Source organism: Tachysurus vachellii, chromosome 2 (genome assembly GCF_030014155.1).
Source record: "Tachysurus vachellii isolate PV-2020 chromosome 2, HZAU_Pvac_v1, whole genome shotgun sequence".
Lineage (NCBI taxonomy): Eukaryota > Metazoa > Chordata > Actinopteri > Siluriformes > Bagridae > Tachysurus > Tachysurus vachellii.
In genome coordinates this window covers 7,801,983-7,814,580 of record NC_083461.1, presented here as the reverse complement: position 1 = coordinate 7,814,580, position 12,598 = coordinate 7,801,983, and the positions used below count along the sequence as shown (strand labels likewise).

General features: G+C 38.2%; 1 protein-coding gene across 1 annotated transcript in view; it reads left to right on the top strand.

Moving 5' to 3' along the window:
* The first annotated feature begins 7,079 nt into the window (after nt 1–7,079).
* LOC132862942 (disintegrin and metalloproteinase domain-containing protein 12-like) overlaps nt 7,080–12,598 on the top strand; it is a 96,419-nt gene continuing 90,900 nt past the window's right edge. The window contains exon 1 of the mRNA XM_060895363.1: nt 7,080–7,331. Within this exon, the coding sequence (XP_060751346.1) occupies nt 7,244–7,331 (88 nt within the window). The 5' untranslated portion in view covers nt 7,080–7,243. The remainder of the gene's footprint in view (nt 7,332–12,598) is intronic.

Here is a 12,598-nt window from a genome sequence, read left to right as displayed (position 1 = left end):
CCAGCTACAGTAATTTCAGCACACGAACGTGCTCAGCGTTCACACACGATGCTTATACACAATATCTTTTTCTTGCAAAGAAGTGCTGGGTTTCTGATTTAACACTGATTCTGCATCTTACGTGTGTCAAAAAATACACAACAAAAGACAGAAGATATATAGTTATATATAGTATTTGTGCTGGATGTTTGGGTTTTTAGAAATGTTACTGAAATGAGATGAAGAAGTGTGAAATGTTCAAATCAGAAGGATTTCTCAGAGGATGTGTGAAAGGAGTCCTGAGAGGCACTGAAACATTTTTCAATGATCTTGTGACAGAAGAAACACTGCCGAAACATTTTTGCATGTGTTTTTTTTTTGTGTGTGTTTTACAGGTACAACAGAACAAGCTTTACACTGTTGCTGAGTACAAATGGTGAATTAATATCCTTATTTTTTTGGAGCACCTATAGCAACACCTGTGTCCTGGTGTGCACATGGTAATATACTGTACACCATTGCCAGACATTTTAGCTGTGAAGCCTTCCACCAATCATGTGCTGGTGTTCAGACCTATGGGTCATCCAGTCTTACCCAGTAAAGGCTTGTGTAGTGCAGGTTTCCATTCCAACCAAGCAGAAGACACACCTGAGTCTAGTGTATGCCAAGATGAGCTAATTAAACATGTGAAATCAGTGTGGTTCCTGTTTGATTGGAATGAAAACCTGCACACAGACACACACAGACACACACACACACACACACGGCCCTTTGGGAGTTGATAAGATTGGACACACCTGGTTTAGACCACTAAATCAACTCAAAGCTTCTAGACTCTGCTATACTCCATTAGTGTTCTGAACTATCTTAATTTATCTATTAATATTAAGGAATTATTATCAGAATGCGCTCTTATTATCCTAACCAACTTCTAATGCTGCATCATATAGAACATCCTGACAACACAATCGCAGTGTGGTACGGCAACTCCACAGTGCGTGAAAAAAAATCACAGCAAAGGGTGATATAAACCGCCCAACTCGTAATTGGCACACAACTTCCTGTTATTAATTTCTTTCACCACAGTAGATGTCTATATAGAGCACACAATATCATTAAAGACTCCTTCCACCCTAGTCACAAACTGTTCAACCTCCTTCCATCCAGGAAGAGATAAAGGACCATCCGCACCAGAACTGGCAGTTTTTTCACCACAACCACAACTTACTGAACTCTACACTACTCTGCCAGGATCCTGATGACTCTCTAATACTTTTACTTCACTATCTGTAATCACATTTCACTTCTGCTCCACTTTGTATATTCTGTTACATCTTTTCTACCAATTATAATCGTATATAACTGTATATCCATTGCTTACCCTAGTTTACATCTGTTTATGTATATTTTCTGTACATACACTGTATATTTCTTGGCAACTCTTGTACACTCAATGCACATAATGCACAGCATATATAATTATATTTTTTAGACCTATTGCACAACTGGCACATATTCGTATTCGGCACATATTACACGTGCACATGCACATACGACCTGCTATAGCTTTATTTATTGTTGTACATATTTTGACATATTTATCTACACTTGTTCCTTTGCCCAACTATTTGCACTTCTGGTAGATGCTCAACGGCATTCCGCTGCTATGTACCTGTACTATGCAATGACAATAAAGTTGTATCTATCTATTCTTAGCCCAGTCATATTATTAATTCAGTTTCTTTCAATAGTTTCTTGGCTTTAGTTCAAGGATATCTATCCAGCATGGTCCAAACACTGCAAACAAAAAACCAACAGCAAGCTCAGGGCCCTGAGGGTCTAAAGAATGCTGTGAAAGATCCCTCTAGGATCCCAATAGATACACATAACTTGATAAATGCCCTATAGGGTGCCTGCATGACAGACAAAGCATGATAAAGTGCCCTCCAGGGTGCACTTACAGTACAGAAAATGTGATGAAGTGCTCTAATGGCTCGCCTTCAAATAGAAAAAACATGATGAAGTGATATCAAGGGTGCCTTTCGACTAAAGAATACATGATGTCTTATAGAGTTCTACTATGTATTTCCCAAAGAAAGATGACAAAGTGTCCTAATGGGTGGAGAAAATGAGCTGTAGTGCACTATGGGCCTCCCTTCAGGCTTCCCTATGCAAGAAATGAGATGCATTGCCCTTTAGGCAAAAGGAAATGTGCCTCTGGGGTGCTTCTGTAGAAGAAAATAGATGACTTAATGTCCTTCATGTGTCTTTTTTTTGCCCTTCAGACAGCAGGTGCCTGCACCTGATAGCGACCGTTTCGGTGTTACGTGCACCAATGCAACACTGTAAGACAAAAAAAAAATCACACAAAGTAAAGCAATTAAAAAATTATTAATCTATTTAGACCAACAATTAAGAAAGCTGTACAATAAAGCACCAGCTGGCTATAATAAATAATTCTGGTGTGTTTGGAGGCTACAAGCTGCTTCAGGTTACAGTAACTATCTATAGCGTTCCTTTACTGCTGTTTTATCAGTTTCCTTTAGTTTGGATTTGTATTTGATTTGATTTGACTTATACTGTCTAGGATCTCCTAACTTCTATTTATTTGCCTTAAGAAAAATGGAAAAATGGATTTGTTTGTCCTTCTGCATAGCATGTAAACGTAAATGTTTGATGAATGACAGCTTTTCCAAACAGATCCCTTTCATGACACTTGGAACACTTAACATTTAGGAAAACCCTTATTTAAGCCTTATTAGACTGTGATATGTAAATAAATCATCATACAGTAGTGTCCACAGACCCCTATGTTGATGTATGGTTAGATAAGGAATAAGTGCAGGCTTTTATTTGAGCACAGAATTGGTGTTAAATGAGTTGAGAATATGAACTTGAAACGCTTTTGTGTCAGGCTGTATGCAAACAGTGTCTGAGAATAATCCTATCACGTACTAAGAGAAATTTCACCAGATTACTCAGACCTCCGCTGTCGCTACTGTTGGTAATGTTTTGCAGTTAACACAATTTTTTGTGGCAGATGATGTCATCACCACCACAACCGTGCACTGGTACTGTTACATATATAACTGGAATTGGACACAGGTACTGCAGCAGGATACAGATAGCTCTGGATTTAGGTTAATAGCTGTGATGTGACTTGCCATAAAAAAATGACATCCGGGCTCGAGTTCAATCTTTCCATATCTGTTCAGGATAAACGTCAATATGAGACTGTTATAAGAGATACACCGGATGAACATCTTGTTCGTATGACCTTATGATACAGGATAATGTGTGCGGTATGTGTTTTTGACAGATTTCCCTTTTAGTTTGATCAAAGCACATGTGTTCAGCATATGAGTTCTGACGACGTGAGGATGTCGGTGCTATCATGCAAAAAAAAAAAAAAAAAAAAAGAATGATGGATCATATAAAGACTTACATATCTAATATGTATATGTGATGTATGGTAAGGTTCTTCATAACTCTGAACCCCAAACTTGAACAGGATAAAAATCTTTGTTTTTATTTATTTATTTATTTATTTATTTATTTATTTATTTTTAAAGTTGAATGCAATTCTGATGAGTTTGAGCCTCCATCATGGGATTCCACTTTGCACAGGTCATCTTTAAAAGCGTGCGATTAGTTGCCTTAAATTGAAAGAATTCTCAGCTGCTTTTTAGTTTAAGCAATCTCCAAATACTTCTGTAGTCCTGGGCATGAAATGACATTAGGAAAGCTTTTCTTTAATAATTCTCACCTTCACTCCTGCATAAAAAGGACCTATTTTTTTATGGTTACAGACGATGTGCTTTTTTGTTCTTTGTGTCAGGCTGCCGCTACAGATAATGTTGTGTTTTGTAGGTGTCAAAAGTGTGCATGTGTGTCTGCGTGTGTGCTTGTGTGTATGTGAGACAGGAAGAGTGTGTGCACAATATGGCTTCTGAATAATATGCAGTGCCATCACAGACATCTGTCTGCTTTACTACCCATGTGGTGCAGTGAACAGGGTCGATGCACAGCAAATGCAGCACGGCAAATCCACATCTGACAGCCATTCATCCTTGCATGCCATGTGACAGGGTCTACGTCATCAACTAGCTTTCTAACCGTAATGCTAATAAAGAGCAAAGTGCATGAAGTTTCACCTGACAAATTCTTCTATCTTATTTAATGGCTCTGAAATAGAGACTTTCGTTAAATTTGGTCTATACACACATACACACCCAGAGACAGACCTGTGTGTGTCAGAATGCTCAAATCATTTCTGGAGACAGAGGAAGACACATAAAGTCTTAATTAGAAATGTTTCTAAGATGTGGCTCATGCCTAATTAATAGTGTTGATTTAAACACATGGCTGGTTGCTTTTATTTTTAGAAACATAGTCCTGCCTCAAAACAAGTCACAAAAAATGATGTTTACACATGACAGTTATAAGAAATAGGCATCTAAATATATTTTGCATATAAATCTTTTTATACTGGTTCAGAAGTATCTTGCAGGAATAAAATGAAGATTAAAAATAAGCATTCATTCAAAATGTTCAAATCCTGGTTGGTATCAAAATTTAGATTTATTAGTTGTTTATGGTGGTACAGCGGGCAGCGTCATTGCCTCTGAGGCCCTGGGTTTGATCCTGATCTTAGGTTTATGTCCACGTTTAGTTTCACATGTTCTACCCATGTCCTCTTTATGCCGGTAAAGATTGGCTTCACTAAATGTCCCTAGGTGTGAATGTGTGTGTTTGGTATGGTGCTAAATTTATCATCCCTAAATAGCAATAGTTTTATCACTGGCACACAGAATGAAAGATTTTATACAGTACACAATTAAGTCCATAAATCACATAAAGCTGCATTTCACAATATTACATTTTGTGCTATGAAATGTTCTTTAGTTCATTTTTACACACTGTATGTTATACATGATAGGACATGATCTCTCATGATCTACATGACCAATGATCTAACGTTATGCTTTTCCCTGAATGTACTCATGTACTCTATATGGTGCTAATTTCTGGTCACAAGCTTCCTTATCTTGTTTTCTAAAGTTTATTATACACCAGTGCAAAACTAAAGAACTAAAATTTGGACAAAAACCAAGCCTCGGCTGATGGACTGCTTCTGAGAGCTCAATTCATCCAAATTTAATTTTCCTGAACCGTTCCTTAAGCTTTTAAACCTGATTATCAACCACAGTCCATTACTGAGCCAGAGAAGACAAATCAATAGTTGGCATAATGAAGGACCATTTACTGTAAAGTGCGTTTGCCTGCTAATATTCATCACAAAATATTTCTAATTTCAGGCCCTTTTTCAGACTAAAGAAAGACAAGAAACTAAAATAGAAATGAACCCAAACAACAGCTAGTGAATTTCTAATATGCGTTTGATTAAAGGAATGTCATCTTTTTCTGATAGACATTCTACATGTTATACTGTATTAGTAAAAACACTGACGCTTATATTTAAAATGTAACATAATGTGCTTAAAATTGCCTTTGATATGTTTCTACAGGATACCAGACAAGACAAAAATATTGCTTGAGGAAATATAAATTCACCAATAACATGCGGTAACACAATAATCTTGAACAGTACAGAAACTAACACAAGACAGACTGAGAGCGATCATCTAACTCTACTGCAAATGTTCATTCGAACATCAAGTCATTTATGTGCTTCTATAAATCTCCTTGTTCCTAATACACATGCAGTTAAGCCTTAAATCCCATCATGTCTCTCTCATGCACAGGGACTGAAGCAATAATGGACAAAATAGCTATGATGCTAACAGTTAAAAATATTGTATGCTAAACTTGCAGCTATATTGATGTCTATATGGTTGATACATTAAATTATTCTTACACATTAAATCTACTCTATGACAAAAACTCAGCAATGAAATGAAAATGGTTTCGTTAGTGTATCATTCCAACACAATCCTTTCAAACCGAACCAAATAAAAAAAAAATAAAAAAGATACAAAATTTTTTTTTAATAATTTTAAGAAAACAAAGCAGATGTGTTTGGGCTTCATACATGTTAATATTTAAAATAAAATCTATCTGTGTTTAATCTAAACCAAACAATATTTAGCCAATTTTTGTAACCCCTTTAAACACTGAAAAAAAATGTGAAAAAAATAAAGGTAAACATGACATTAGCTGTAACATGATGCGTCCATTCAAGCTCTGATGCTTCCTCAACCTCATCTACATCACTTACCACAATCTCACACGGTCTGTGTTTGTGTTCATGTGATTTATTTTGGCATATATACACTTTTTGCCTAATTGAACCCACCTCTACCATGACCGACTATTTAATAAGGATTAATGAGGAGGGCTATGAATAAACTGCACATAGCTTCATGTTCATGTTCATGTTAATGAATGTTTCTTTGTCCCTGTGAGCTTCATATCTCACAAGTTGTGTTTGCATGAAAGATAAATCTCCTGTTCACATCCGATGGGATTCGATCAGAAGAGTCTCTCTATTAGATGCCCTGTGCAATGATTGCACATCCAAATTGAGTCTGTATTTGTTGCATGTTATCTGGTCATTACGATTAATTTGTTCCTATTCAGGTGCATCCCTGGTCAGCCCCAACCCTCACTTTAAACGGAATCTATGTGACTTTTTATACAAATGTAGTTGTCCTACAACTTCACTCTACAACGAGTGAGAGCGATTGCTGCTTTGTGCCTGGAACTACTGACCGGAAGTTCATGGGTTCGAATCCCAAGTCCACCAGCCACTGGCCACTGAGCAAGGCCCTAAATGGCTCAGTTGTATAAATTTATATAAAAATGTAAGTCACTCTGGATAAAGGTGTCTGCTAAATGCCAGAAATGTAAATGAATTGTAGGATGTGAGTGCGCTTCGGTGCGGCGCTAGGACCAGGTGGGTCTAACCATGCGCTCTCGCTGATTCATACACACGCAGCCTTTTGTTCTGGAAATCACCCCTGTGTTTGTGTGTGTAACATCCAGCGGCACGTTTGTTTCTCTATGTGCACAGCATTGTGCAGAAGTGTTGATTGGCTGTGCGCAGGCGCTCTGAAGCTCAGCATTGATCTGTGGAAAGTTGAGCATTGGAGGAGGCGCGCTGTCTCGAGCAGTGGCTGATCGGATGTTCCTCAAGTTCAGCACATCAGCTGTTGCTCTGTATGTGATGGTGCCCTGATATCAGTGCGGTCTGGCCCTGGTCAGCCCGCTTCGGTCCAGGTCAGATCAGCCTGTTACTGGCAGCATGGCATTCGGAGTTCAGCTCGCGCTCTCGGCTCTCCGCGTCGTGCTGATGCTCGCGGTCTGCTCTGGTGACAGTCTGTCTAACGAAGGTAAGACTTGTGCACATACAGTAGATCACTGCAGGACAACTAGTTTGCATAACAGACAGCTGTTTGTCTCAGCTCTTTTGTCGCGCACAGCGGGGACTTTACTGCCTCTAAATCCTCAGGGTTTAATGAACACCAAGTGTCTCTGTGCTGAACAGACTGCTATACTAAAGAGTTTAAATTACACCTCATCTCTCAATTCAACTCTGTATGCTTTAATGCAATACAAGCAATCGGACCATGCATGTGTTCATTCAACACTGTGACACTTATTCTGCATTTAATTGTTGCATTTTGTTATAATAAGTGTAGCTCTATTATCAGATTATAAGTGTGTGTATAAGTGAACTATAACTATTTTTATGTGTCTTATTAAGTAAATATACCCAGGAATGACATTTTATTTCCTGTGCTAATTTGACACTGGGTTTAAGTTTAAGTACATTCCTTAAGTAAACATGTTGTATGAATAGAATTTTTGTCTGATTTTGATTTATTTTTACGATCAAACATACTCGTGCCAAGTAAAGCAACACTTTACGAGTTAATTTACTGTGATAGAAGCTTTAGCACTGTAAGTGTTAATACCGTTGCCATTCTGTTTCATTAGGACTGCAGCTGTACTCAGGTTCAAACTTACATGGCTTCAAAGCCTTTTATAACAGGGTTTTGATTTCTGCATGGTGCCTTCACTTCTTACAAGTATTACATTACAGTGCACTACAAGCAGTTGTCAAGTCAAGTCAAGAGTCAAGTTTTTATTGTCATTTCAACCATATATAGCTGTTGCAGTACATAGTGAAATGTGACAACGTTTCTCCAGGATCATGGTGCTACATAAAACAAACACAGAGCTAAGGACTTAGTACAGTAAGTTAGTCCTAGCCTTGAAGTAGATATGCAACCTGGTGCAAACAGTGCAGGACAAGACAAAAAGACAGTGCAGGACAAAAGACAGTGGACAGTTGTGTATTAGGGTGAAGTTTCTTGCATCTAGATGAAGGATGAATCTAGGTGTATTAGGATGAAGTTTTGTCTTCTACATGTTTGTAAATTGGGATACGTCTCTATCTGTGTGTGTTTATTGCTCTTTTGAAAGCACTGATTGCTCCCTGTGCTGGAGCCGATTGGATAAGTACTTCGAGTGAAAGCAAAAGTGGTGATTAGATCACTCTCTCTCCTCCTTTGTGACGGTTGTTTCTATCTAGATTTATTAATTGTGCTTTGTTGTTGTCTTAGAGTTCAAGTTGCAGGTTGATCCTGTGTGGAGGAACATTAACTGCTCAAATTGAGTACATTATAAAGGTACGCCGATCACATTAACAGCGTTGACATTTCTCTAGTGAAATTAAAATCCATGCGACCTACTTTATCTGGCAATGACGATTATGGGAAGCTACGGGGAGGACGACACTAATGAGTATGAATACAGGCAGCAGTGAAGCCGTGATAGATTCATCAACTCGACTACTGACATGGATGCTCGATCAGCTAGAAGAGCACTTTGTTAAGCAGAGAGGTATAGAAGGTGAACTGAAATGTTGTTGATGGCATAATATTCAGTACAGTACAATCTTAGTACAATCTTGTTAATGTTTTCATACAGTTAGAGAAGAAAGTTACATATGAGATTTAATATGCAAATGAATTCATAAGAAAATGTGTAATTGTCATAAACATCTTCATTTGCACCTCCCTTTAGTTAAGGATTCATGTACGGGATTTTCGTCAGTCTGAATGAACGAATGAACTTCTTTTGCAGATCCACCCGTTAAAAAAATCTCCATGCAATCTGAATTGAATTTTACACATTCAGAGTGTTAATGTCACCTTATGTAGAAGGTGTCCTTGTGTGTCCTGCTAGTGTGTAACCTTTCTTCGGTATGGTGTGCCTTTTTTTTTTTTTTACAAAATCGTGTCTTTTCTAACCATCTTTCAAATGGAAAAAAAGGAAATTCTACATCCACATTATTTTTCTTTGAAAGATTACTGTATATTGAACGGTAAGTTAAAGCTTAGTCGAATTTTCTTTCCTTAGAAGATGAGGTGTTTTTAAAATTAAAAAATTCTGATTGTGAAAGTAATCAGATTCACTTCCTAAATATTATTAAATCAATTATCTGCCTCATTCATTCAGAACACCTCGATCAATTACTCCATTTCATATATTCTTAGAAAAATTTGCTTTCCTACTGGGTCTTTGAATGTATTAAAGACTGAGAAGAAAAGTCCCTCTATTCCTTATACGTATATGTGCGCAAACCTTCCATGTTTTGCCTTTGAAAAACCCTCCCTGTTTTTCTTTCTATCTCCTTCCATATCTTATGTTGCATGTCTTTCAGACATTTTGTCTTTTTTTCCTCTCCTCTTTTCATTGTCTGCTGTCTGGCCTTCATTATGTTTTAAAGTTTTATTCAGAACCTTTAAGGATTCCTGCAGAGGGAAAATTAAAAAAAGAATTAGTGTGCCAGTTTCTACCAGACCACATAACACGTTCATTTTTAATCCAGTTTAAAATAAATCAGTTGGATCGTATCATGTAGACGTAGCACGCATGATGGCAAGTGGACAAGCTGATTGTGTTTAGGAAGCAGAATGAGAAAAGATGTGGGAGAATACAGGGAAATGATTGAGTGTGGTAAATGCGGGCATGTCGTGATGATGTGTGAAAGCAGAAACAACTGGGTTGAGGAGAAAACTCATGCTCCTGCTCCAACGCCGCCCCCCCCTCGTGTATGTGAACTCACTTTGGGACTCCTTTGTTGTCTCTCGTTCTCTTTTTTTTTTTCCTTGCTCTTTATGCCTCATCTCTTGTTATCCTCTTTTCACATAAGCAGCCATTAGTGTATCTGGGGTGCATTTGCAAGCGAACCCATGTGTCTTGCATCATGCTGAAAACTCACCTTGTGTGGGAAAGAAACTCATGTGGGAAAGAAAACAATGGCACTTGGTGAGAAGCAGGGCACGGGAAAGGCAGGAAGTGGTGACCCTACTCGTGTTGTTAAGGGCTAATAAAGGGGTAATTAATCTATTTTGGCCTGGAGGTTCTTCATAAGAGCAGGTGTCTCTCTTTGTTTCAGGAGGTTAAATTAGAACAGGATGAGACTGTGTTGTGAAGGCAGGGCAGAGTCCAACATAAACGCAGGGGGAGGTGGTAAATTAGCCACATGTAGGAATAGCAAACGGTTACGACCCGCTGTCTGGAATTTGTGAGTTTTATGTGGAACCTTCACCTGTGACATGTAACATCACATATTGAATGATGATTTATAGAGATTATATTCAATCATATCAATGGATCTAGAAAGGAAATGAATGATATATAGTTTATAAAGACATGAAACAGGAAATAAATGGATACAGAATGCTGTTGTGTGAATGCAGCTCCCTGATTTCCTTTTATCATTCCATTGTTTTTAGCAGCAGACTGTATTTAAAATAATTTTTTATGACAATATCATTTGCCGTTGTCGTCCTCTGGATTCCAACATGTTCACAATCCTGTTCACAATCCTAGATATAGAACCAAGGAATCCAGGATAAATATTTCTGTGTAATTTTATTCATAGTTATTATATAATGATTTGTAATGGAAAGAAAACTGGATTATTGTGCATCATCATGGAGTCAGTAAGCATTACTGTAAGTTCTCAGTTTACCCACGATTCTCAGTATTAAGTCTAAAATACACAATGCTGAAATATTTTGCACTTACAATCGTTCATTGGTGCGAATTAAATGCAGGATCCAGTATTAATTTGGCATTATTAAAAACACAAGCTATATCAGAGAATAAGATATGATTGGCTCTCTGTGTGAGGCTGCTGCATTTTTAATGATTTTTCACTGCACACACTTTTGGCCCAGTTTCCTTAAACCACCCCAGTGTTAAGATAATGTCAACTGAGAGACAGCGAGAGAGAGAGAGAGAGAGAGAGAGAGAAAGATCTATGACTGGCACTTACTCTGCCATTTCGCACTGACCTTTGTGCTCCAGTGCTTCAGAGATATGGCTTTATAAAGTCCCTTTATATTTTGAAGGGAGTCCTACTATAATGTGGGTGGACAGTTGACACGCTTTTATGACAGGCTCTGTTTCCAGAGCTAATCTGACAGAATCTGCGTTCATGCCCAAAAACGCCTGTCGCTGATGGAGCGTGAGACATCTTATAGCTGAGTGGGATTCTGAATTTTGATGTGGAGAGATCATATCACATCAGAACCCTGCTATAGTGTCAGGCTCTCACACAGCTGTCGAGCTGATGCTCATGTTCTTGGTCTTGAGAGAGAGACAGAAGAAAAGACCGAGCCGTCTTGATGCCTCCCGGGTTTTGGAGAGCGCATTATCAGTCCGCGCATATATATGAAGTTTTATAGGAGATAACTCTTGAAACGAAATGGAACATCTGGAGCCACTCTGAAATTGGGCTGAAATGACCGCTTTCTCTGTCAAGGTGTGAGGTCAATAAGTTCTCAGTAGCCCAAGTACTGATACGGCCATGAGACCTGCCTCAAAACTACGTCCACTTTTCTCTTGGTGACGTGACATGTATCATATGTATCATAGGGTCCTTTGTTTGGGTTTAAGGACAGTTTGCTGGGATTTAGAAAGACCTATCTTACCTTAAGACTAAAGATTATAACTTTTGTAGAAACATTTCATAGAAAGTTGCAACATATGGATAGGATGAATATATAGGAAGTAATAATAAAAGAAACATTTGAAAGCTCTACATACAGTATTTAGAGCATTCAAACCATACCTAGGTGCATTTAGCAACAGAAAATTCATTACTCTTGAAAACAATACTGTACCTTTTTGCACCAACAGCATTTGTGATTCCTTGATGCCATTGCTTCAATTACAACACCTCCATGAATAATGTAAAGAGATACTCAAAACACCAAAATGTCAATATTTAGACCATCTTTCCCAAAAAGTCGTTAGAAATGACTGGCCAGCTGAGTCCAAGCTCAACATACAAGCCCGTATCCATGAGCCCGGCCTATTCTTCATGCTGTCTGTACTCAGGTATCCATAAGGACTTATAAATTAAGTCTTGTAAACAGCCTAGAGACATGGATCAGTGAGCTGTAACGCTGTCTGAGCTCATCTGGGTGAGATACTGCCACGTGGAGAAATCACACTTCATTGATGCTGATTGTAGGACTGGGTGTAGAAGAAAGAGTGAGTGAGTGAGTGAGTGAGTGAGTGAGTGAGTGAGTGAGTGAGTGAGACAGAAAGAGAGAAAGAGAGAGAAAAAGAGAGA